The sequence below is a fragment of the Pseudopipra pipra genome, chromosome 6 (assembly GCF_036250125.1).
Source record: "Pseudopipra pipra isolate bDixPip1 chromosome 6, bDixPip1.hap1, whole genome shotgun sequence".
NCBI lineage: Eukaryota > Metazoa > Chordata > Aves > Passeriformes > Pipridae > Pseudopipra > Pseudopipra pipra.
The window spans coordinates 5,953,172-5,977,977 of NC_087554.1; the positions used below are offsets into that span (position 1 = coordinate 5,953,172).

Here is a 24,806-nt window from a genome sequence, read left to right on the forward strand (position 1 = left end):
AGAAAAACATCTCCCGGCATAACTACAGGCACCTAGCCCAGCTTTATGCTGTTCCAGGTCCCTGCAGCCCCCCAGCCAGGGCTGGGAGGGGGCCAGAGGCCCCAAGGGGCACAGAGCCCCTACCTCGTGGCCCTACAACATGGCCACCACTCCTCCACAACCCAAAACTACAACTCTTCTCTTCCGGTCTGGTTGTGATATGTTTACATTTCTGCAGGAGCGCCCATTGGACAGAATTTCAAAACTTCTAGGGGTTTCCACCCCTTGGGGTCTACCACTTCTCTCAGCCCTCTGGGGGAAAACAAGGTCCAAACCACGACAACACTCCACCCCTCGCTCCTGCGAAATTGTCAACATATCACAACAACTGAAAAACTCTAATCAACATGCAATCTTCAATAAACTAAAATATGATCAAAATCTCTCTACTACACATCAATATAGTATTATCACAAACTTAACTCTACTCTTAATACTTAACTTACATTACTATAGCCTTACACTTACTCTACAATGGTACAGTCTGTGTTTTGTCTGGAAAACTCTTTCTGCTACCACAAGCATCATGGCTCTTATCTCTTTCCCCCGATGGTTCGCAACCATCCTCTGCTACCATTTATGTCATGGTTTGAGATAGTCCCCAAATCCAATTCCCTAGCTCCATCCCCCTCCCACATCTCAACCTAATGTGAGATGGGTTTTTCCAGACAAAACACACCAGACTCAAAGTGGGGGAAAGGGAATATATTACAATGACTGTACAAATAAATACCATATCACATTATATACACGATCATAACTATCTCTACCATGACACCTGTGGATCATTTTCTGTCTTGTAAGATGTATTTTCTACAATGGCTGTAATGGAGCTGTTCAAACTGAGAGTGTTCTTTTGTGTGTCCCAGCAAGTTTACATTTTTTAAGGTAGAGGAATGGTAATTTTTCCCCAGCCTGGACAGTTATGTGTCCAAGGGTAGTGAAAATATGGATTGTTCGCCTAAACAAGATTCCTTTTCTGTGAATTAAACTATTTGAAACAGAAAGCTTTATGAGTTTTGAGCATTTTTTCTGTTGCATTGAGGTGAAAAGGGGAAATGAAGAAGTGGGGTGATTTGAAGACACGCACAAGAGAAAGGGAAACTATTATTTTTAATTACATATTTGATCAGTGGTGTTAGCTCTCTTACAGTAAGTAAACAAACACACTGTTTGTTACAGAGTTTCTGGGGAGTGATGTCATGATTTAATTTATCCTAGAGAAAACATAGATTCTTTTCCCTGGAGAGTTTGCAATTTCAGTCCGATGCAATTTCAGTCCAACACATCGCAGCGAAGCTGATATCCTGATTTTTTAATAATATTGATATTTTTTAATAATATTGATATGAGCAGCTGATATCCTGATGAGAAGCTGATATCCTGATTTTAATAATATTGATATTTTTTAATAATATTGATATGAGCAGCCAAAACTCAGATTTCTGTGAGAAGCAGCTCTACAAGCAAAGAAATGCATTAAATTCTGTTGCAAATTATGTGACAGTGTGGTAGAAACAAAGTGCCAATCGAGAATGTGGGTTGCCTTTGGGCAAGCAAATCTGTTCCTAATTCAGAAAAGCATAGAAACCTATAATTAAGTGTAGTCAACTGAGCGGTCCTATTGGGTATGGACTTCGATTATTAGAGTGTTTCAACGAGATTTTCGATTGATCAGTTCCATTGTTTGTATGTTTTAGTTTCATTCTCTGTGAAATGGGGATGAGAAAATAAAAAATGCGGTGTAAGTATTGACAGTGTGAATTAGAAGAAATGTAGATATCTAACTCATAATTGCAATTCTGCAAACAGTCTGATTGTTAAGATCCCTGACATTGTGGGGACTTTATAATTTATTAATTTGTCAACACTGGAGTGGGGAAAAATGTCTTTGTGGGTTGTTCTGGCATGAAGGGACAAAGGAGGGTGAGTGGAGGTTCTTGGCTAGAGTGCTTTTGGGGAATGGGGCACCAAAGATCCTGGTGTCTGACCCACATCTCCTCACCTCCAACCAGGAGTCCAAAGAATTGAAGGAAACAGTTTGGAGGGCGGGTGGGAAATAAACCTAAAAAAAAATTGAAAATGTTAATTGTTCACCTAATATGTTACAGTAACATCTTATAAACATTGAATGAAACACATCTGTAAATATGTCTCACATCTGTAAATTTGTATCTTACAAACATGAAAAAATGAACAGGATCAGAATCCCAGAACGGTGTTTTAGTGTAAATTTTAGTACATCAAGAAACAGGGAGCTATGGCTCCCTTGATAGTGCTCCATCCTGTTCTGTTTCAGATAGCAGGGAAGCAGGGCTTGTTTTGACCCTGATTTGGCAGGATCTTGAGTTCAGTGGTAGAGAAAAATTCTCATGGTAAATAAGGCAAGAGGAGGTGCTTCAGTGGCCATCCTATTTCTAGGTAGACTGAGCCCAATTTTTAGCCTAGCTGTTAAATTATGTGATTAATAACCAGTCTAACTTCTGTTCTGTGCTCAGTTCTCATTGGGGAAGTAAAATTGTATTCCTTTTACAACCTGTCAGCTATGCCTCTTTCTTTTTAATTCTTCTCACAACATCTCTTTTGTGCTAACAGAGACTTAAAGCCTTTACTTATAAAACAGTTCCCCTCTAGAAGTTTACTGAGGCTTTGCTGTTTCCTTTCCTAGCAATCTGGCAGTATTTTTCAACTTGGCCTTTAAATTAGGAATGGTCTTTTTACTATGTATGCTATGTTTAGCACTCAGTAAAAGAAACCACTAAGTACTGTTAAAAGTCTAAAGATGTATAGTCTTTTCTTCCTTGACCATTTTTTTGACTTGCATTAAACAACCAGTAGATTTGTAAGAGAAACACCTGGCCTGGAGCTCCTGCAGCACAGGGTTCAGTCATGCTCCTTATTCCCACTTTGTACAAGTGTCTGCTGAGTTTTTTTCTGTGCAGCCATGCCTCCAACAGGAAAGGCGAAAGAATAACAAGTATCTTAAAGCACAGAGAAAGGCAATGTTTTTGTGAGAAAGAGAGTAAAACTTGTTGAGTTCCTGAAACAAAAGGACTGTCCTGCTTCAGGCCAAAGAGAGATCAAAGCTGGAGTGCTAAGGCAGGTAGAGGTGCCTCCCAGAAGACTCTTGAGTTTCTAGATGAAGTGCAACCCTCTCTGTTGGTGTTTTCTTTCAATGTTTTATGAATCCTGACTTTTTTCCCCTCACTTAGAGAGTAGAAGTGTTTCCAGACCTCACTCCAGGAGTCTGAGTCCTAGAAGTCAGGTTTTGCAGTGCCAAACTGAAGGGAGTTTTGATTGCTGGCAAGCTTTGAGATTGGTGGATAAGGACAACTGCATAAGTTGATCTTGTCATCAAAAGTGGGCACATACCCTTTATATCAGGAACTCTGGCTCTGCTTCTGGTAGGACAGTCTTCAGGATACACTTGCGATGTGCTTGGGGAAGGAGCTCAGCACTGAGCTGTGCTCAGTAAATTCACAGGCCAGGTGAGGAGGCTGCTGCGTATGTTCATCCGTGCGTGAACATCATCTCACCCGAATCTCACTGACCTGTGCACTGTGGCTGAGGTTGTAATCCACTTCAAGTGTTAAACTCAGTTGTGCCAGCATAATGTGTAAGGTGTGTGAGCTGCAGAGCTTCAAAAAGAGCCAGGACTGAATGAGAGGGAGCAGATAACGGCTCAGGGAAGAAACATATGATTACTCTTCTGGGGGTGGATGGTGGGAGGTCTGCAGTGAGTAGGAGAGATAAACTTTAATTTTAGACTTCAGGCTTTAGTCCTTCTTTACATGAGATAATGACACAAGAGTCATTGCTTTCTGTGGGATCTCTCCTGCTATATTTATGGCAAATATTAAGTATCAGCAATGTCGTTTTTACAGAACAGAAACCTTACAGTAGCAAAAAAATTAGGAAGGGACAACATGAGTTGCTGGAAATCTTAGTTCTGCCTTCTGTGGTTGTAGAAGAGAGTAGCTCTAGTTTCTCCATGCCTGGTGGTATCTGAATATTCCATCTTGCTGGGATGCTGGAGTTTTTGGGGCACACCTCCTGAGGCTGTCGGTGCCCCACTACTCCCTATTCTTTGGGACAGTTCCTTCTGAAATACCCTTTCCCTGAGGTGCTGCCAGCCAGGCTGCTCCCTGAGGTGGGGCTGTGGGAAGTGGCCAGAACCAGCAGCACCTCCCCTGACAGAGGTGCCCTGCACCTCACCACAATACACAGGTTTATCTTTGTGGAAACTCTGCAAGCTCCTTGAACTAGTGAGCTTTTATTTTATATTTTAATGGTCAGAGGGTGGTATTTTGCCTGTGCTGTGTCATACTGTGTAGGCCTGCTCTGGTTCCCACATGGGCAGGTGAATTTGGGGTTTTGCCCCATGATGCCTGTGGGATGCCTATCCCAGGTTTCTGGGTGCTTATGAGGAAGAGGTAGCTGCTGTCAGATAGAACCCTTTGTATGTGTTGGTAAAAACAGCATCAGCATCTGAGATGTGGGTCAGCCTCTCGCCCCTGTTGTGTTGCAACATTCAGGTGTTGCTGCTTCCTCGGTCCTAAGTTTTGTCCGTTCTCCTTCTCTTTCCACTGAGATCCCACTCTCACCAGGACATGGTAGAATTGGTGGTTTACTAAAACCTGATCTGCTTTCAGGGCTTAGTGGCTCCAAAGGCAGCCACAGGCAGCTCTGCTCACCTCAGTGTTGGCAGCACGGAGATGGCAGGGGCCAGGCCATCGTGTGTGATTGTGCTTGCAATGGAAATTTGTGGAATTGTGAGAGATAGGGCCCATCCCATCCCTTGGAGAGCGGGATGCTCATCTGCCCTCTGTGCTCATCCCTTGAATGTCCCCCTGCTTTTCCAAGCTCCAGGCTGGCCCTTAGGAGGTGTGGCAGCTGCCCACCATCCTAGAGTGTTGCCACAGAGTTCTCTCAGAGCTGTTAGCCCTTTGTCAGCACTCCTAAAATAAAAGTTTAAATAGGATCCCAACAGCTGGGCTGGCTGCACCCAGGAGGATGGAGGAAACTGTGGCTTCCCTGACGGAGGTGGTTTCTGGGCTTGTGTCCATCAGCAGGTCTTGACGTCTTTTTGGGATCTGGAGTGCTTGTCCTGATTTCCTGCCATCGTTCCCAGACCTCTATAGAAGCTGGAAATGAGAGGGAAATAAGGCTGGAAGTTTAGGGGCAAGGACTGAGTGTGTGACAATGATGAGTGGTCTCCCCTGGGAGCCAGGCAGTGACTTGGGCTGATGCTGGGCAAGGGTGTGGAAGCAGCTGGATGAGATGAACTGTGACAGGTAGGGCAAGAAAATGGCCTCAGATGGGCATGTGGAGGGGAGAGGAGAGAAAAAGCTGTGTTGAGGAGCTGGAGGCCAAGAAGGAGACAGGTGATGGCCAGACAGGGAAGCTGTGACAGGGATGGTACGAGGACTCTGACCTGGGGGGGAGTGAGGTGCAGGGATGGAGAGCACAGTAAGGGGAGCTGTGGACAGCAGCTGGGAGAAGCAGCATGAAGAGAGAGGCAAAGGGCTGTGGCCTGGGTGGAAAACCCAAGGACTGCAGTCTTGGACTAGGAGAGTAGGACTGGGTAAAGGTTTGCTTATGGTAGAGGCAGCACCAGGGCAGTATGATAGGGAAAAGCACAGAAAGTTCAGATTTCGTATTGCCGTGAAGTACCCGTGGTATGTGCTAATATTTAACAAATGTTTTTGGAGGATGAAACTTGGATAATGTGGTTTGTTTTTTTTTTTTTATTAGCCATTTAGAACCTTCATTTTGCTGTGCTTTGGTTGTTCACCTGTAAAGTTGAGGTACTAATGCCCTTTCCTCCAACAATCATGGTGTGAAGAATTCATTAATACTTGTAGAGGACTCGAATACTACGCTGCAATAATTAACTTGATCATGGTGTGTTCTGCCTTCAGAGAAGGATTTGACTACGGCAGATTTACTGTTCAAGGTGAGCCTTGAACAATAAAAATAAAGCAAAACTTAAGATTTGTTAAATAGTTTTGTTCTTCCCTTTGTGGACTGATTGTGAGAAAGGAGCCCTCTGGAAAGAGGTGTGTGATCCTGTAATTAAGAAAGGTTTTGGAATATGCATCCCCAGAGGGTTGAGTCTCTGTGATACTTGAATTGTAACAAGTGCCTAACTTATAAATTATATATACTTTTAATATAGCTAATGTTTTAATGTGTTTTGTATACACAATGTAATTTTCTTTTGCAATGAAAAAGTCTTCAGTGTGGGTTTTTTTCTTTGCGAAACTGACCACTTTCAGAACAGAGAAATGATCTGAAATTAAATACAATGAAGTAGGAGGGGATGAATGAGGTGAATCATCTTCAATGGAGAAGATTAAAGATCACCTGAGACATAATTATTAAACAATGCTTTGAGGCTTTGAAGATACATAAACTACTGTTAACTTTGTCAGTTCCCAGACGTAGTTTTTAAAATACTCATATATACCCATCCTATCTTGGCTGTTTCTTGTTTAATGTTTCAATTATGTTAGAAACCTGTTTAGGAGTAAAATATATCCAGCATGTTGATATGAAGGTATTACTTGTAAATAATTGCAGAGTTTCTTGCTCTATATTCTCTTGTTTAAAACACCCCTACCCCTCCTTCCAAGTAAGTGTAGACTAAAATAGAATGATAGTCACATTAAACAACAGTGACCAATTTCTACTTTCCTTCTTTTTTCCCCCATCCTGAATGCTGTCATGCTGCCTTCTCTTACTTGACATTTTTTGGATTTCCCATCATGTCTGTAATGATTAGGAAAGAATTCTGAGCACACATTGCCTCTGTCCTTGACAGTTATTTTTGCTTTCCTGGGAGACAATAATTGTGCTACTTGTCTATCTCCATTTGCCATGAGTGTAAGTACAGAGGGGAAGTGGGATAAGCACTTCAGTACTTTTGTAGTATGCTAAAAGCCTTGAATGCTTCTGGCAGCCTGTTGACAAAGTCCTGTCGTGAAGAGAAGCAGAAAGGAAAGCAGAAAGAAAAGAAAGTTCTCTGCTCTTCAGTGGGCTGAGAGGGGCATGTAGGAATTAGTTTCTGATACTGCTGGTAGGTGTTGTGTTCCACACCATGTGAGCATCTAGGTCCTTACAATGATTGTAGTTCAACTTAGATCAAAGTAAGAATAACAGTCTGAGTTTCTTGTATCTTCATCAAAACAGAAATACAACAAAAATGGTCTTTTCCTGCAGAGATTTTGGCAAACAGATACTCTTAAGTCATTTCATACTGCATGTAATCAGGTTTTATTAACTACTTGTTTAGTAAACAAGTATTAAACTAGAGTAAGAATATTGTTCTATAACAAAGTCAGTACCTGAGTTGTGCTGCCTTGAGGCAAATCCCTCCAAGTGTCCCTGAGTAGAGAATCCTGCCCAAGCTCAGGGCAAGTCCCTGCACCTGATATTGCAGGTCTGGGTTAAAAGAGAGCAGAATTGGAGCATTAGTGGGCACTGCTGAGTTAAAACTGCTTAAACAATAGGAGAAGGGAAAAGCAATGCTCAAGAATTGGACTCTCACTGTAGGCAATGGAACAGGATGGTCCATTATGGTGCATTTTGACCCCAAGAGCAATTTCTTAATTCTTAAACCAATTTTAGTAGAAATACATTAATATCCATTTGAGAAGAGCATTTACACTTGGCCTACTTAATGACATTACTTCTAAACAGAGCAAATCTTTTACCTAAAAGGAAGTAATTTGAAATTACTATCACGCAAATTTAAACACATGAAATGATTTTTTTTTTAAAGATTTTGTACCTTTAAAAAGTACACATAGGCAGGTATAACCAGACCTAATGCAAGAGGCAGGGATGGACCATTTCCTGTGGTGAAACCCCTGCTGTCTTGAACTATCTGTCAAGAATAAAAATTAGATGCTACTTGAGACCTCAACCTATTTCTTCTATGCCAAACTCTAGATTAGTCCTACCACCTGCAGTGTGGGTGTAGAAATGAAAAAAGGGGGACATTTTTTCTCTTATTTTTCATTTTCGCCACATAAGTGGTATGAAGAATTCATGTCATACTGTGCTGGTTTATGGCATTATGTCATGTGATTGCCCTGCCTTTTGTGGCCTTTTCAGTGATAACAGTACAGAACATTAGATTTTCTCTTTTTTAAATGGAATGGACAAAAAAATTGGTTTTGGCACCTGATGTCCACTATAACATTGAGCAAAATCCTTCGTTGTGTAGGCTGCATACCTGCTAAACCAGCAAAGTTCTGTAATTCTGACAAGAGGGATCTGTGAATCAGTATTTTGGAGCAATAAGTACTATAGCTCAGAACTGCTTTTGCTTCTTAAAAATGTCTCATTGCAGTTTTTCTGTCCTTCATCCTATGTCCTTTGTGGTAACATTTCTTACAGAGTTACAGCTGAGTTTGCTGTGGGTCCCCTGTGCTATAAATAGGAAAAATAGTATAGAATCACTACAGCTGCAGGGATTATTTTAGGGAGTCCGTCTTTCCCTTGCACATGTGGGTGACTCCTCCCTCTGAAGCTGTGAGTTTTCCATTTGGCATCAGTGGGATACTAACTTCTAAAACAGTTAAATTTGTGTTGTAAAGCGTATTTCTGCGTTGTGTAGCCTCCTTCTTTTACTTGTTCTTTTAATTTTTAAAAAATCTTTTGTAAACTGGAACAGAGCAAAGATATTCTGAGAGCAAAACATGTATAAAACTGGATCTTGTAGTTTAAATACTCATTGCTTCTATAATGAAAGACTGTCTACAGATGGCATTCAGACTTTCCTCTGCTTCTCTCTCTCCACTTCAGCTCATTGTGAATAACAATGTTGAAATTTTAAAGCCTCTTCTTGGGGACTGGGGAAAATAACAAAGCCAAGATGTGTGGGAGGAGAGTGGGGTTTGTGTGTTTATGTGTCGTGATTTTTCTTGGTCTGTGGAGGTCTCTATGGATGTTCATCGTGTTGTTTGGAAAATAAAGTAGCACAGCCTTAAAGCATGATATTTATAGAATAATTTGGTAAATGCTGGTGATTTGGAAACCATGTACTGCACTTACCCCAAGTCTTCCTTTTAAGGGAGTCTGCTGACAAGTTGTGGTAGGAGGACTCTGCAGTATTAGTTACAGTAATCTTGTTGGGGAAGTGGGCAAAGTAATTTAGGTTTACTTCACTGTAACTAATTATGAAGCCAGAAAAAAATAATCTCTCTTTTATAATACTATTGCCCACATATTTAAGTCATGCCCCCTGCTTTAGCTTTTTTTCTCTGATGCTGGCACTACTTTTAATGTTTTTTGATGTCTTGCGAGTACCAGCTTTCAGGTGGGATATTTCTAGCTTCATGCCATCCTAATTGTTTCAAAATGCAGCCATTAAAAAAGAAAGTAAACATTATTGCTGGTGTTACTGCTAACAGCAAGAAATGCAAAAAAGGGGGGGACACATGTGGCAGTTCTATTTAAATAAATCTTATTTTCAGAAACAAAGGCTTATGGAGAAAAGGGGAGCTCTTAGTACCCGAAGCACGTTTGCTGTTACGGATGAACCCACAGCAATGGATGCTATCAAAGTTGTCATATTTTATTCATGAGTTGTGGTATGCTTGGGCGAAATAAGAAAAGCAATGCTCCAAATCATAATTATGGTGTACAAAAATAAAAGTTATTATTGTGACACTTAAAAAAAAATTCTTAAGTATCTCAAATAATTAATACAAAACTTGTGGATAATGACTAATGTTAGCTGTATTTATGGGTCTTTGTTGGGGGGTGTTGAGAAACACTTCACCAATAGCATTTATACTTATTTTGGGAGAAAATATAAATGTGTGCTTATGTGTGTTCCAAGAAACAAAGACAACTGGAATATTGAATATAAACATAAAGAGGTTGACAGCAGAAATTATACTTCAATAGAGAAGGGCTCTGACAAATGTATTATGCCTCATGCTATTATCATGCAGTTAATAAATAAAACAGACACCCAGGATTTAATTTGCTTTAGCAATAACATGGAAGTGATTTTTCTCCTCAGGGAAAGAAAACAGAAGGGAGAATTAGTTCATGAAACATGTATTGTTTAATGCTTATATAAATCATATATAGAGAATTAAAAAAAAAAGGATTTTAGTAATACATGAACTAAATGCTTTGAAAGTAATTAAAAAATTATTTAGACTGTCAAGTCATTGGGAGTTTTTGAACCAAGAGAGCACTTCAGCATATGCTTACTTTGGACTTTATGGATAATTTCATTGCCTTTAGTTGGATTATTCATGTGATGAAATGACTGGAAATTAAAACCTTTGTGCAGGTGTAGCCAGCTCTGTGAGCTGCATTAGGCGTAGTAACCTCTCTCTGCAAGTGAAGAAAGCGAGTCAAAGATTTCTGTTTTGCTGAAACTTCCCTGTTAATGAACTATTTAAATAGTATTTTGATTTACACACTCAAGAATCCAGGTTTTCACCAGAGAGGCAGATTCTGATTTCTATGTCCTTGCTGAAGTTGGACTGGGATTTTCAACAGAGTCAAAGTAATTTAGGAATTCAGCTTCTCTCCTGCTTCAGTGTGATCTGGTACTTAAAATTTCTTTGAAATGGATTACTTGTTTACTCTATCTGTCATATTAATGTTGAGCTTAGGATTTCTACATCACTTTAGAAGTACTTGTGATTAATATTTATTTTTAATACTGTTGCCATAAAGTATGAGCAGTATTATTACCTGGAAGAAGGAAGAATGCTAAATGAGAAATCAGAATTATTACATATTGCCTAAGAATATAAATGGATCAGTCTCTCTGCATGCTCTGTTGAAAAAGCTTATATTTTATTTCTAGATTACAAACAGACTTAGAGTTATAGTGGGAGGAAACAAGTCCAAACTTACACTTAGTGGTAAAGCGTAGCTTCTGTGTCTGATTTTTTGTTCTAAGTAACCTTCTGCTACCATCTTAAGTCTCCTTTAAACAAATGCAGCTGAAGAACATGTTTTGTCAAGCTCAGTATATATTATAATTTTTTAAAAGCTATTTCTAATTTTTTTTTTGTGTCTGTGACATAGAGCATACCTGAAAATGTTTTGTAGAAGGGGAGGAAAGAAATTGTTTCGCTTGCTTTTGCGTGGAGCCGTATTTTTGAGGGGCTCATTATTCCCTCTGACATTAGCATTTAATATACCCTTGAAATAGATCCCTGAAGTGGACAGTACTCCTGAAAAACAGGTAATAGATTGGGAATGATTCTTAGAAATGCTTTTTCCCAATGTTGTGTACGTTGCCACTGGCCCTATTCAAAGCGTTGCTGGTGTAGTCCATGTTCTTTCTGTTAAAATGTTTTTATTTTCCAAATCTGCAAACAGCAGTCTTCATAGGCACAGTGATGTGATACCTTATCTAATGTAGGTAAACAGTGGAAAAGATGATATAATCAGTGACTCCTGAACTAATTAACTAACAACACATGTAATTTGATTAACTCACATGATTTAAGAACAGATTATGTGCTTTTAGTGATAGTGAACTCCTGGAGCATTTCAACGAAGCATTTAATTTAAGGGATCAACCACTTGTAAATAGTCTTGATTTCAGTATGAATCCTTTGAGGAAACAACAGAACCTACTTGAGAAGATGAGCTCAGCTGCTGCTTAAAATATTTGGAAAAAGTTCAAGTGGCTTCCTTCAGTAACAGGTGATGTGCAGCCTTAGCAAGGCAATCACTGTTGAGCTCTCCAGGAAGGTTGTTCCAAAGCCATTTGGCTTACTGCAGTTTTCTGACTTTGCTCCATAATGGCCAAATGGTTTGATTGGCAGAGTCAGTCGCTGTGCTGTGCATGTACCCAGGGCTGCTGCTCATCCTTCTGCTGCTAGAGGGATCCCTCCAGCGCTTTCCTTGGTCATTTTGTCCAGGTGGGTGGAAAACACAAGAAAGGGCCCTGGAGGTAGGAAACCTGTATGAATTTTTCTGATGTAGGCTTTCTGCCACCATGGTTTCTCTGCCACTTAGGCACCTTTTGCTGGCTGGAGAAGCAGAGGTGGCTGCCTTCTCTTTTGGCATGTATTCATTTCCAAGTCTTGTGCCGTGTCTGCTGCTCTGTTTGTTCCAGAGTTCTCAATTTCCAGAATTCAGTTTGAAATGCTGATAAAGCAAACAAAGGACTTAGACTCTCTGACAACTACTTAATTAGCATGAGTGTGGTCACTCTAGCTGGTGCTCAAGTCAAGCCAGTTTTCAAGAAGTGAAGAGTCTGACATTAGCTAAATTATTGGTTGAGGAGCAACTGTGATTTGATAAGTGTTCTGCTTGATTTCTTTAGTGGCCTAAAGTTCTCCTGCCCCAGCATCTGGAGTTTTAGGATTGGGTTTGTAATAGCTTCCTGAAAGGATTAAAAAATATATATATATATTACAAAATATGAATACGTAATATTTTAAATGCTAGATTAATGTTGTTGGGAGAGACCTATTTGGAAACGAGTTTCCAAATGTGTATCAAAATGACAGCAATATATGAGCATGTATAGCCAGAGTAGTTTTGCATCATGCAAAAGGAGAATTTCCATTGAATTACACTTCTGTAGTGGAACTGCTTTTGCTGTATAGTCATGGGAACTTACCTTTGTGACATTAGCTGTTCACCCTGGTAATTGCTCCATCCTCTAATTTAATGAAAACCCATTAAACCGAAACAATAATTAAAATGAGACATCATCTCTGTAGGAGGCTTGCATATTAAAATCACCAAGCATTTCACTGCAGACGGATCTTATTCCTGAGAAACAGTGTTTGGAGCAAAACGTAAAAAGTGATTTACTATGAATAATCATAATTTAGAAAGCTGTGCTGTTGAACATGATTTCATACTGTTTGTTACTGACTCTGAGTGGATCTAGCAAGGCAAAAACATTTACAGTGTCTTTTCATGCCGGTGAGAATACATAGAAGCAGTGATGTGCTTGAGAGAAAACATCATGCCCTCTTTGGTCCTGCCTGGTAGCATAGTTTTTAAGAGAAGGGTGAGCTGTTTTCTGACCCCTCTCTCCGGGTTGCTGGCAGGGAGGACAGGTGGTCCTGGTCCCAACTGTTCCAGTGCAGGGGCCCCAGAGAGCAACACAGTGCCAGCCCAGCATCTTAACGTAAATTTGCATTTATTTTCCCTTGGCAGTACCCCACAACTTGGTAAAACCCATCCTGGTGTGGAAGCAGTGTAGGCAAGTGGATCTCTGCAGCACAGTGGGCTGTCTCAAGCCTTAGTGCTGATTGAGCTCCCAAAGTGCTCTGAGGGATATTCATGGCTCTGTGCCCGTTCCTGGGACAGGAGCATGTTACAAAGTCTTTTATTTTGTTTGCATATAAGGAGAAATTTATGTGAATGTTGTCCCCACAGCTTAAAATAAAAAACTAGTGGTGTCTGCAGGTAACTACATTTTGCCCTTGCTAGGTGGGGAGGGACACTGAAGCATTTCACTGCCAAACAGGGAAATGATTCTTTTTGGAGAAGATCCCCATTGTTAGTGTTAGCATCCTTTTGGGGACTTTTGGATCTGTTAGTGACTTGTGTGGACTGAGGTGTGCTCTTAGAAGAGTAGGAAAGAGTGGGAGTGGTCACCTGTCACCAGTAGTGTTTTGGGCTGTTTTTTTTTTTTAACCAGTTCTTCTGAAGATGTTTTGTGGGACCAATGTGCAGAAAAGGAGGCAATGCACTGGATCTCACTTGAACTCATAGACTTTGAGGAAGCACCTGCCTGCAGTGGACAAGAAGGCTTTCGCGTTTCTGTTTTGTGTTAGGAACTGTCTACACTCAGAGTTGCTAGTGTTGGATCCTCCTCCTAATCTTGGTTTCATTTTTGAAAAGCTGATGACTTAAAAAAAGTGGGGCTCTGGCGTGATTTTTTTTGTTTGTTTGTTTGTTTTGCTTTTTAAGTATAGATTTTGGTTTTACTGGATTTTGCCCATAGCAAAGTAAAAGCCAATTGGATGTAATATTCAGTTCTTTAATTGCTGTAGCTTGAATCCAGATTGTCTGTTGTTGCAGAGTTAATTTCTACTTGCTTGTCCAGAGTGACTGTTCGAAGGCTCTCCTGAAAGCGTGTTGAAGCAAATAGCTTTAAAATGATTGAAGTTACCAATAAAGCAATGTGTTCTGCAGTATATTTTCTGCCAAAGGAAGTAAAAAGTATTCAAGCAGGCTAGTGACTGATAAAAATGTATATGTAGCTTTAGAAAATGAGTTGATTCTGAATGAAATTTTAGTATTTTTCCTCTAATGGGGGCATCTATTATAGAAAAAATATTTCCTGGATGGACTGGGATTCAGCTTTTAACAACTGGTACATGTCTTTCATCGCTTAAAATTCCAGCCCAAATGGTCACGTATTTCCCTTTGTACCATTGTTGTAAAAGTAAGTTTGGCAAGACCTTTGCCTTCTTTTCTTTCTCCAGCTCATTTTGCCTGCTTCTGTGTGGTGGCAGTTTTCTTACAGTTTCTAACGGAGCTGACTCCCAGCTTCTCCCACTTTCTTATTCGGGGCCTCTAAAGTGTTCTGGGTTACAAACTGCAGAAGCCTGAGGTTTTAATTTTTAGTTGCTGGAGCTGGTGATGGATAGTGCATTGAATCCCCACAGGAAGATGTGACTTGAGGGCCTAAATCAGGTTGGGTAAGGACTGATGGTAATCCTGAGTTATTACACCTAATTCCATTTGGATGGAGGGTTAGTGTGTACCAAAATACCCCATGAGTATGAAATGTACAGGTAAGGCTTGGCCTGACCTTGTTGGCCCCAGAGCAGTGTTGCCTTTCATTTGGACTGGTTTCATGCTGAAGTTAAAACACACCTATGCTGAAATAAAAATTTGAGATTTATTTTGAAGGTGCTGAGTGAGTATTGTGAGCGGTCGCAGTTGTGGGTAAAATTGCTCCAGGTGGCCGGGGCTGTAGGAGCTGCAGCTGGGCAGGGGGCCGAGCTCTTCTCTGCAGAGTCTGGCCAGGGTTGTGCTGCAGGCGCTGAGCCCTGCGTGAGTGTAGCCCTGGGAGCTGCTTCCTCTTGTAGCTCTTTTTGGCTTGGTAGGGCTGTGCTAATCAGGGGCTGAATGAGCTCACCTGGGACAAGGCATCCAGGAGAAGGCAAAGTGGCATCCCTGGGGGTGGGGGAGATGGTGCCAGGCAAGGAAATGTGGGATGGTAGTGACTAAATGGATATGGTAGGTTGTCCTGCACTGTTGGTTTGCATTTGGCACTTCTTCCTTAGACATTCAGGAGGGGTGTTGAGGGGCTGGAGCAGGTCCAGAGAAGAACAACGAGGCTGGTGAAGGGACTTGAGCACAAGTCCTGTGAGGAGAGGCTGAGGGAGCTGGGGTTGTTCAGCCTGGAGAAGAGGAGGCTCAGGGGAGACCTCATCACTCTCTACAACTCCCTGACAGGAGGGTGTAGCCAGGTGGGGGTTGGTCTCTTCTCCCAGGCAGCGATCAGTGAGACAAGAGGTCTTAAGCTCTGCCAGGGGAGGTTTAAGTTGGATATTAGGAAGAAATTTTTTACAGAGAGAGTGATCAGACATTGCAATGGGCTGCCCAGGGAGGGAGTGGATTCACCTTGCCTGAAGGTTTCTAAAATGCAACTGGATGTGGCACTTAGTGCCATGGTCTCAGAACCACAGTGGGGTTGGATCAAGGATTGGACTTGATGATCTTGGAGGTCTTTTCCAACCTGGTTGATTCTATTCTATGCATCTTAAAAAAAAGGAATTTAAATCAAGCAACAAATACGCTCCCTCTGACATAGGTGTGTCTTGTGCTTTTCTGTTTTGCTGAAGGTAGAAAGTTGCTTCTGCTTGATGCTCTGAGATGATTTGTGTCTCTTGGACTTTCAAATAACTGAGTATGCTTGCTTTCTTTCCTTGCTTAATTTTAGAAACACTCTGGTATGTCTTAAAAAACTCGCCAGACAGTCAGTATTTCAAATTAGGAAAATATAATCACATAGAAGGACATATGAAAGTCATATCTGTGTTTATTTATTTTGCTGAGATTGCATTATCATTCAAGCATGAAGCGATGTTTCAGTGAAGATTGCTGTATAAACCTATATTGTTCTATATAATGTAGGAAATACGACATTTCATTACAAGCAGACAGTTATTTTTATCAAGAGCATAAAAAGTATTTTACCTTTCAGGCACCTGTGGTGAGGGGGTGTATGTATTCTCAATTTTTCTTTTTCTTTTTTTTTTTTTTTGAAGTGTGAAAATCAACCTGAAAATAGAAAGCTCTTATTCTAAATGGATCGTACTCCCAGTCCATTTGTATGGTATTTTCTGCAGAAATCAAGCAAAACACAAAAGAGATGATGTTCCCAGGGATTGTGTGGTGTGAGGAGGGACACTGCTAGAGAGGTGCAGTGTGGGAGGTGTCCCCTGGGGACAGGAGCTGTGTTGGCTGGGCCGTGTCCTCAACAGGCCTCTTGAGCAATGGTTCTTTCCCAGCATTTGGGTCCCAGGCTGGAAGCCCAGGTTTGTGCTCAGCACCCCTGTCCTGTGCCCTCTGGTATCCCCCCACAGCCTTGGTGGGCTTCCCAGCTTACAGATCCATTTGCAGGCTCTTGGGTTCCATTTGCCATCTTGCCACAGAATTGGTGGGAAAGTCCTCTTGATGTTGGGTTATGAGAAGTGGCATTTCTGTAGACACTTCTGCATCTGCAAGTAAATTTTTCACCTGGCTTGCAGTAGGGATGTTCCAAGCCACTGGTAATGGGCGGAACTACTCAAAATAAAATAGCACTGTACTTGGAAGTGTGTTAATTTCTAAAAGCCTGGTTATATAACTTCCTTAGTGCCAATTATACTAGCGCAGTGTTGCAAAGCACTATATGAATTGTGTTATCTAGCAGTTTGAACCCAACACTCTGGAATTTCAGAACTTTGGATCTTACTGCTTTTAATCAACAGAGAACCAATATCAGTGTTGCATGTGGTTTTGGTGTAGTTGTGACTATGAAGTCACATTGAGTATGTTAGAGTATGGCACAATATTTCAAAGTATGTTTCTAACTGAAGTATGGACTGTGTTGATTAACCATTCCTGATTCTGACCAAGGAACCCTATATTTTTGTATAAAATTTGATAAACATAGAAATAAAATTTATAGAAGTTTGATATTTGTATAAAATTTGATGGATAGATGGTGGGATGTGGCTTTATATCTGGGCCTTCCTATAATGAAGAAACGTTGTACATTGCAGGGTTTGACTGAAGTTTTAACATATGTGTTCCACTGACAGCACTGCCTATGCTTTCATGTGAAAGAATTTTTGAAAGCTTAGTTAAGTCATATTTTATTTCTGGTAATTGTGACAACTTTAAGAAAAAAATTGTCAGATATGAAGGTTTTTAACCTTCAAACGGTGATAATTATCTTCATCTGTCAAGTTTTGAACATTGTATCTGTCTTACTTGGAACTTAGTACCAGTGGATTGTCTGTCTCTGTAGATAGCAAACTGGGTATTGGTGAATTTATGGGTGTATGAGATACACAGTTTTGTGTCTCCTGTATCAGCTTTGTAAAAGGAAACTACACAGTATTTATGACCAGTAATAACATCTGCTAGGTGAAGATAACGATACAGATAACAAAATCTAATAGATAAAGACAAAATCTAGTCTTCTGTGCTGGATTGTTTATTCTTCCATTCCACTATATGATGGCAGGGGAAACAATTTCTGTTCTTTGAAGCTTTACCCTCTGCTATGATAAAAGTCGTGTTGGACAGACAAATAGTTTGTTGCGGTAAAGTGGGGACTGTATTTATTTATCAGGGTAATTTAAGCCTCTGGGAAAGATTTTTAAATGATGACTAAGTGATTTTTGATGTCTTATCTGCAGTATTTTTCAGAGATGAGCCTTTCAGAGTGCAGGTGTATTATGGATTCTGAGTGTGTAAACTCATTTGGAGGGTCTTAAGCTGTACAGGAAAAATTGAGACACCCAATTACAAAACATGCTTGAATAGTTTTTCCTTGGAGTTTGGTTTCAGTCCATGGCATTCCTTCAGTAGTTGTGTGTCTGAGATTTTAGGTTGTTTTTCAAGCCAACCTCTCCTCCTTTGCAGAAAGCCTGCAAAGCCTCATTTAATGACACAATGGGGTCCTTTTTAGTTTGGGTGTTTTTTTTTTTCTTTTTTTATCCTGCAGTGAAATTCTGAATTGTAAATCTCATCACTCCTTTGTGTGTTACATCATGCTTGCTGGGCCGTATTCTCAGGATTCAGCAGAGTTATATGGTTTTTTTGCCAGCTGAGAATTTTTGCTGGCATTTTTTGGCTCCAAAGTAAACCTTTGGAAAGGATGCACACAGGGTTTCTAATTGGTTGTGACATCCAGAAACCACAAGTGGCTCAGGTCTTGCAAACGTGTGACAAAGGCCCAGCATGAGAGAGACATGGCGAGGGGTGGGAAGGTGAATTGCCCTGATTTCTCCCTTTCTGTTGTTAATTGTCTTTGGTAGTGATGATGTATGGCAAATGAAAGGATGAGGTAAAAATGAATGTGGAGGAGACGATGCATTTGAACCTTTGAAGATGAAATATGAGAAGGCAATGATGCTGCTTGGACATGAGCAGGATTAGCGAGACTGAAATGTTTCTGAATCTGCCTGGTCAGGTTGTGGTTTAATAAATATTGTATGAGCTGTCACACTCTACTTGTTTAAACTGAGAAATCCCTGGAACAGCAGCGGATTGCAAGCGTGTCTTGTATTTATTTCTCAGGCAGGAGCGCAGCCGTAGAGCATTATTAGCAATAATACATCTCTGCCTTACACTGTGCAAGGACAGGTTCCCTGTGATGTATGATGGAGAGGTGGAAACCGAGTCAGTGGTAAAAACTGAAATTGGAGCTTGGTGAATTGTGTTGGGAGAGGCAGTGCCTGAGATTTCTCAGAATTTAGGAGCCTATTTATCTGCCTGCAGCACACCTTATTTACAGCAACTTAATCTGCTCGCAGCAGACACAAATGGCTCAGCATCCCGTCAAAAAATCCATCAGAAAATCAGTAGCTGACCAGTTGTGAACTTGTCCAAGTGACAAGTGGGCATGCTGACAGAGATGGCATTTGGGTTTTTTCATGGAAAAAATGCGGTGGTGGAACATGGTAGATGACTCTCAAAAATGAAAAATATTGATGTGAAAATGAAAAATGTAATCTAAATCTTTCTGACTTGGCATTTTTACTGTAATGTTATTTCCCTTTTTTTTTTTTTTTTTTTAAATAAAATTCTTAGATGTAGAAAGAGAAATCCACGCAGCACCTCATGTGAGTGAGAAGTTAATTCAGCTCTTCCGGAATAAAAGTGAGTTCACGTTTCTGGCCACTCTGCAACAAAAGGCATCGACTTCTGGAGTTATACTGTCCATCCGAGAGTTAGAGCACAGGTAAGAGGAAATTGCTTCTCTCTTGTAGCAGTAGCAACATAAAAGATCTTGAGCACTCTGGTCTACTTGGGCAATGTGTTGAAATGGTGGATGTAAAATCTGACGTGTAAGGTAGAGCATTTCTTCGTAGTTTGCAATGTGCTTTTTTTCTAGTTGATTTTTTTTTTAATAGGAGGAATTCATTATATATGTATCCTGGCCTGTAAAAGAACTTAAACAGAAAGATCAAAGCCAATGTAGTATAGATACTTTGGAAGTTACAAACCTTGTAATGCAATTTTCCTGACTAGTTTATCATATGTGCTTTGGAGTTTGCTTTTTCGTAAGAGTTAAACTTGCATGTGTTTCTTGCTTCACTGTGTTTTATAACATTATGAAAGAATATGTTTTCTTGGAGATTCAGCAATTAAGCTATTAAGCTACTTGTGCTTCCCTATGTATACACATACTGTATGTTTTCTTCCCAACATAAGACATTATATTCCTTTTTCATGTATGTCTTTTTTTCCCCTTTTTTTTCTGGATGCCAGTGTAGGAGGAAAAAAAGAGGTCTCTTTGATTAGCTATTATAGTGGCAGACTTCTGTTTGTTTAAAAAAAAAAAAAGAGTACATTTGGTATTATGGTCCATAATACAATTCCAATGATGTTTTGATGTTTCAAAGTGTGTGTTGCATCAAATAGCCTCTTACTTGTAACTTTGTGAATGCTTTTTGAATAATATCTTAGGTCTTGAAGGACCTTTGTGTCTAGTCTGACACATAAAAGACTAGTTCTAGTCTTTTCTGTTGTAATACAAGTAATAGGGTATTCTTTGGTTGCTCCCATTTCAAATCTAATACCAGATGATCTGCAGCACTTCTTTTATGAAAAAAAAAATCTTATTGGTATTTGTCTTAATCATGTACATGATACTGAACTCTTGGCCCAATTTCTTACCTTTTTTTGAGGAAGTATATGAAGGAGAAGGCAGTGGCTTTATTATGACCAAACGGTCAATGATGGCTTTTGCCAGTGCAACAGCAGAGATGTCCAGACTAGGATGGCTAAGGGGAGGACTCTGCTGTTTCCCTATTCTATCACCATACTTTTCTGTCACCTCTACTTTCTTATTGGTCTTTCTTTTACTTTATTCCTTCTTGCATTTTTCAGGCCTTGTTTCAGTCTAGAAGAATATCACTGTATGTTACAGAGGGATCCCTCCCTCCATCTCTTCCTGTTTTCCTTCTCTTACTCTATCATTCCTTTTGTCTTTAATTTTCAATTCCTCCAAGCTTTTCCAGGCCATTGTAGCTCTCTGAAGTCGTGGTTAACAGGATCAGTTTGCCGTGTTAAAGGTTTGTTTATTTATTTATTTATTTGAGAAACAGGATGTTGAGTGCAGCCATTGAACAGACAAACAGTCACATGCCTGCACTTAGCAAAATCCAAGGTCAAACTAGACAGGCAGTGATGATTACACAAAGCAAGGCACATGGATTTTTAGATATGGCATCTACTGAATGCAGCTACAAGTCCTCTATCTTGACAGGCAGGGGCTTGTAGAGAGATGTGCTATGCAGGAGTAATCTTGGTTGAACGAAATACACTGCTGTTGCCCTCTCTGACACTGAGGTTATCTATAATATTTAAAATTATGACATCTGCTTAAAAATATATACAGTTGAAGGATTGTGTGCTGGTCTTGTTTAAGCCTTTGTAGCTCTCTATAGTAACTGAGGAAGTTTGTCTGTAGTTTGATGTAAGAGTCAAAACAGGCATGTCCAGTGTTACTCATGACTGCTGTTACTTTCTGAGTGTCTGGATACTGTAATTATCCTTCTTTTTTTGGACTCATTGTGTATCACTTGAAGTCATTGTTTCTCAGGTTGTTACTCAGACCTTAGTAAAGATAGTGCTTTCAAACCATTAGGTCTATGATGACCGAAATTAATTAAGTGGGTGACAATGGAGAAAATATTTTTCAACATAGATGAGGAGAAGAGAACAAAGATTTGGGGCACTGCTGAAGAGGACTCTGCTTACATTAGAACTTTCACCTTGGTATTTTGTGATGTTTCTCTAACTGCTCAAGTCATTCTATAGGTTTGCATGGGAACTGAAATGGGTGCAGACCCTTGTCACATGGAACCTTTTATGAACTGTTGCTCCTACTAAGCTTCTGATAATTATCATGGTTCTGTTCTGGTGACATCCTTTTTTTGGTCAAGCCTTTTCAACTTCCCCTGTGTCTATGAAAATGCAAAGAGAATAATAAGGAGCATCTTTATGTTTGATCACGATTAAGATGTATGGGAACAAGTATAAGGGTACATTTGTTACTTAACCAGTATAGTTCTTACTTAACCAGTATCGGCTATGGAAAAACCAATAACTCTTCTCAATTTCTTCTCTTTCCACAAAATAGGAGATATTATAGTTAAGGGCATAATGTTTTTTAACTTACCTGCAAAAGTGGCCAAAGTTTAAGGCTTCAGATCATGCAGGAAGTCAACAACATCTGAATTAAAGGAACTGTGTTAGCTGTTGGTACCAGAGTTCATATCTCTAGGGAAAGTGTCTTTTTTGGTTGTGCACAGATTTAATAGATGAGAAATAGGTGTCATTACAGGCAATGAGAAGGTGTGTGTATATGTAGACATATACACTTGTGTGTATGTTCTAAATTACATAGGGCACCATGACAGCATAGGTAGTTACCGCATGGCAAACTGTCTTTTGATGTAGTGGAGATGATTGTCCTATGGTGGTGTTACATGGTCTAAATTTCACTTCTCTAGTAAGTTTTGGTGGGATTTTATTTTACAATGGAATGGAACTCTTAAACTGAAGATATTAAAATAAGATTAACACAATTTTTCTTGAAGTGATTTAGATATGCTATTTTGTTTAATTCTAAAGGGATATTTCACAGCAATTAGAGATTTGCTGTTAATTTATATCATCATTTGATGGACAGGAATTATACTACGATGATGGCAAATGCATCTTTGTTAATATTTTGTTGAGTCAGTTTAATAATGATAAAGACTTTGTTTTCATGATTCAAATGTATTAAGATACAGCTTGGAAAATAGAAAGCTTAATTAACACAGATAAAGTCTAATTGAAGAGTCTGAGAGTTTGTGCACACGGTGCACATAGTTATCTGGGATACAGTGGTAAAGCAGAAGATTATATTTTTGTTCCTAAATTATAGATAATGAAATGTAATATAGGATGGACAAACATGTTACTTAGGGATGCAGAAGATGGAAACTGTTTTTCTTGATTGGGGAATTATGCTAGCTGATTCTTCCTAGATTAGCTTTCTGAGCTATTTTGCTCACAACTTTTGACTCTTCAGAGCACCGAAACACTTGGAAAAGGCCATCAAGATATTTAAAATCCTACATAATGAATCCTTATTTCAAAAGTGATTTAATACAGTTTCATCTGAAGTTGTCTGCCTGCTCCCTACCTGCTCTGGCCTTGCATGGTCCAGAGCCCAAGAACATAAATTAGATGGAGTCAGTATTGCCTTTCAGCTGTTTAATCGCTGGGTTTGAGATATATTGATGGCTCTTTTCCACTACTGGCCAAGATCAGTAGCTGGAGAAATATATCAAGGATGTTCAGGTACCCATGTGTTATCATTCTTTCTGAAGAGTGTTTAAAAACGTGAGATCCCACCATGGTAGGACTACGGAGCAAGTCATAAGATGAATGTTGTGAAGATTTTCTTACAGGGAACACTAAAAACTTTATTTATTTATTTATTTATTTATTTATTTATTTATTTATTTATTTATTTATTTATTTGATATGCTTATAACCTATGTCCATGCCAAATATTTGGAAACCTGTTAAGCTGATTGTACTGCTATGGTGAAATGGAGTTGTCGAGTGGAAAATCTGGCCCTCCACTATGTAGCAGCAATCTGTGTTGATACAAATATTCAGGGGGAGAGTCTGATAAATGTGTCAGGCTCATAGTGAAAGATTTTTATTCCTTGCAAGTTAGTTTTGGGTGGGGAGGGCAAACAGGCATCTAGTACACTGCTGAATAGTTCCCCCCAGGTGACACCAGGAACAGCTTCTGGGACTGCTGAGGAGTAGATAGAAAGCTGTGTGTTCATAAATAACAGCTGGAAGGCTACCAGGCCATTATATGTTTAATTAAAAACACAAAGGGGTAATAAGCTGGTTAAATTAATCACTGAAACCTAACTGATGAAAGGAAGCCTATGCAAGTGACTTCTGACCCTAGTTGTAAACCTGAAAAATTGGATTTACTCCCTGCTATGTTTTAGATTATTCTCTGCAAGATGGGTATACGTATATTGGATTCTGAGATGCCCAGTATTCAAAAAGGGAAGGAAAAACTCTGCGAATGTCTCCATTAACCTTTTTCTTTTAGGGTAAAGGGCACATCTTCATGAATATTTATATGTAGAATTGCTAAACTGGAAAGCTGTAAAGAGAATATAAAGATCCAGCCCTACTTCCATCCCTCTGAATGAGGTGATGTGAAATATGTGAGATATCTACAGCTTTTTTTCCTTCTGAAAAGGTTTTTAGAGATGCGAATGCGAATAGAATTGTGCCCACCTGCTTCTGTGCTTGGGGTTAAAGTATGCAAAAGAGTAAAGTGAAGAAGAAGTGTTACACAAATCTTCCGCTGATTTAAGCATTGTGAAGGAGGAGTTACTACTCGAGGAGCTACCTTCCATCCTGTGGCTCCCTGCTGAGAGCAGGTGTTTTATGTACACTAGGTTGACAATTGTTGTCTCTCTGAAACATTAACATGCTGCTCATAACCAGCTGTTGGAACACATTGATTGGACCATGTTGGCAATTGGAGAAGAATGGCTGACAGTTTGAAACTCTTTAAAACTGAGTTTGGACAGTGCAGAAATGTTATGGTCAGCCAGCAGCAGGATGTGTGGGTCCCCCAGGAGTCTTCTCCACCAGGCTGAGTTATTCTGTTTGATTGTTTTATGGCCCTCTGATACAGGCAAAGAACCAGAATGTCTCAAACTTACACTAAATGCAGCTCTCTGAAAACTGTCCGCTGAATTTGGGCTGCTTGTTAAGAATGTAACTCTCCCAGTTAATAACACACTTAGGTGTTCGCAGCATGTTAATAATGTTCATTTGCTTGGTTGCTGATAGGCTGGGTGATGTGTCTGGTTTTTTTTGGGCTTTCGTTTGCAGTTTTGTAAGGATACCTGTGTGCTTTCTTCGCCCCAGGCACTGCCTTCAGAAAGGGAGGACGTGGCAGAGCCTGCCCTAATGACCACTGGCTGTGGAAAGCTGCCAGAGCTCATGGCAGCGGGGCAGGGAAGGTGGAGGCTGCATGAGAC

At 40.0% G+C, this 24,806-nt stretch overlaps 1 protein-coding gene across 5 annotated transcripts in view; it reads left to right on the top strand.

Annotated features, from left to right (window-relative positions):
* The window catches only part of NELL1 (neural EGFL like 1), a 282,121-nt gene that overhangs the window by 8,887 nt on the left and 248,428 nt on the right, over nucleotides 1-24,806 (top strand). For all 5 annotated transcript variants that reach the window (XM_064657177.1, XM_064657179.1, XM_064657178.1 and 2 more), the window contains exon 3: nucleotides 19,312-19,462. In XM_064657177.1, coding sequence (XP_064513247.1) covers nucleotides 19,312-19,462 — 151 coding nt within the window. The remainder of the gene's footprint in view (nucleotides 1-19,311; nucleotides 19,463-24,806) is intronic.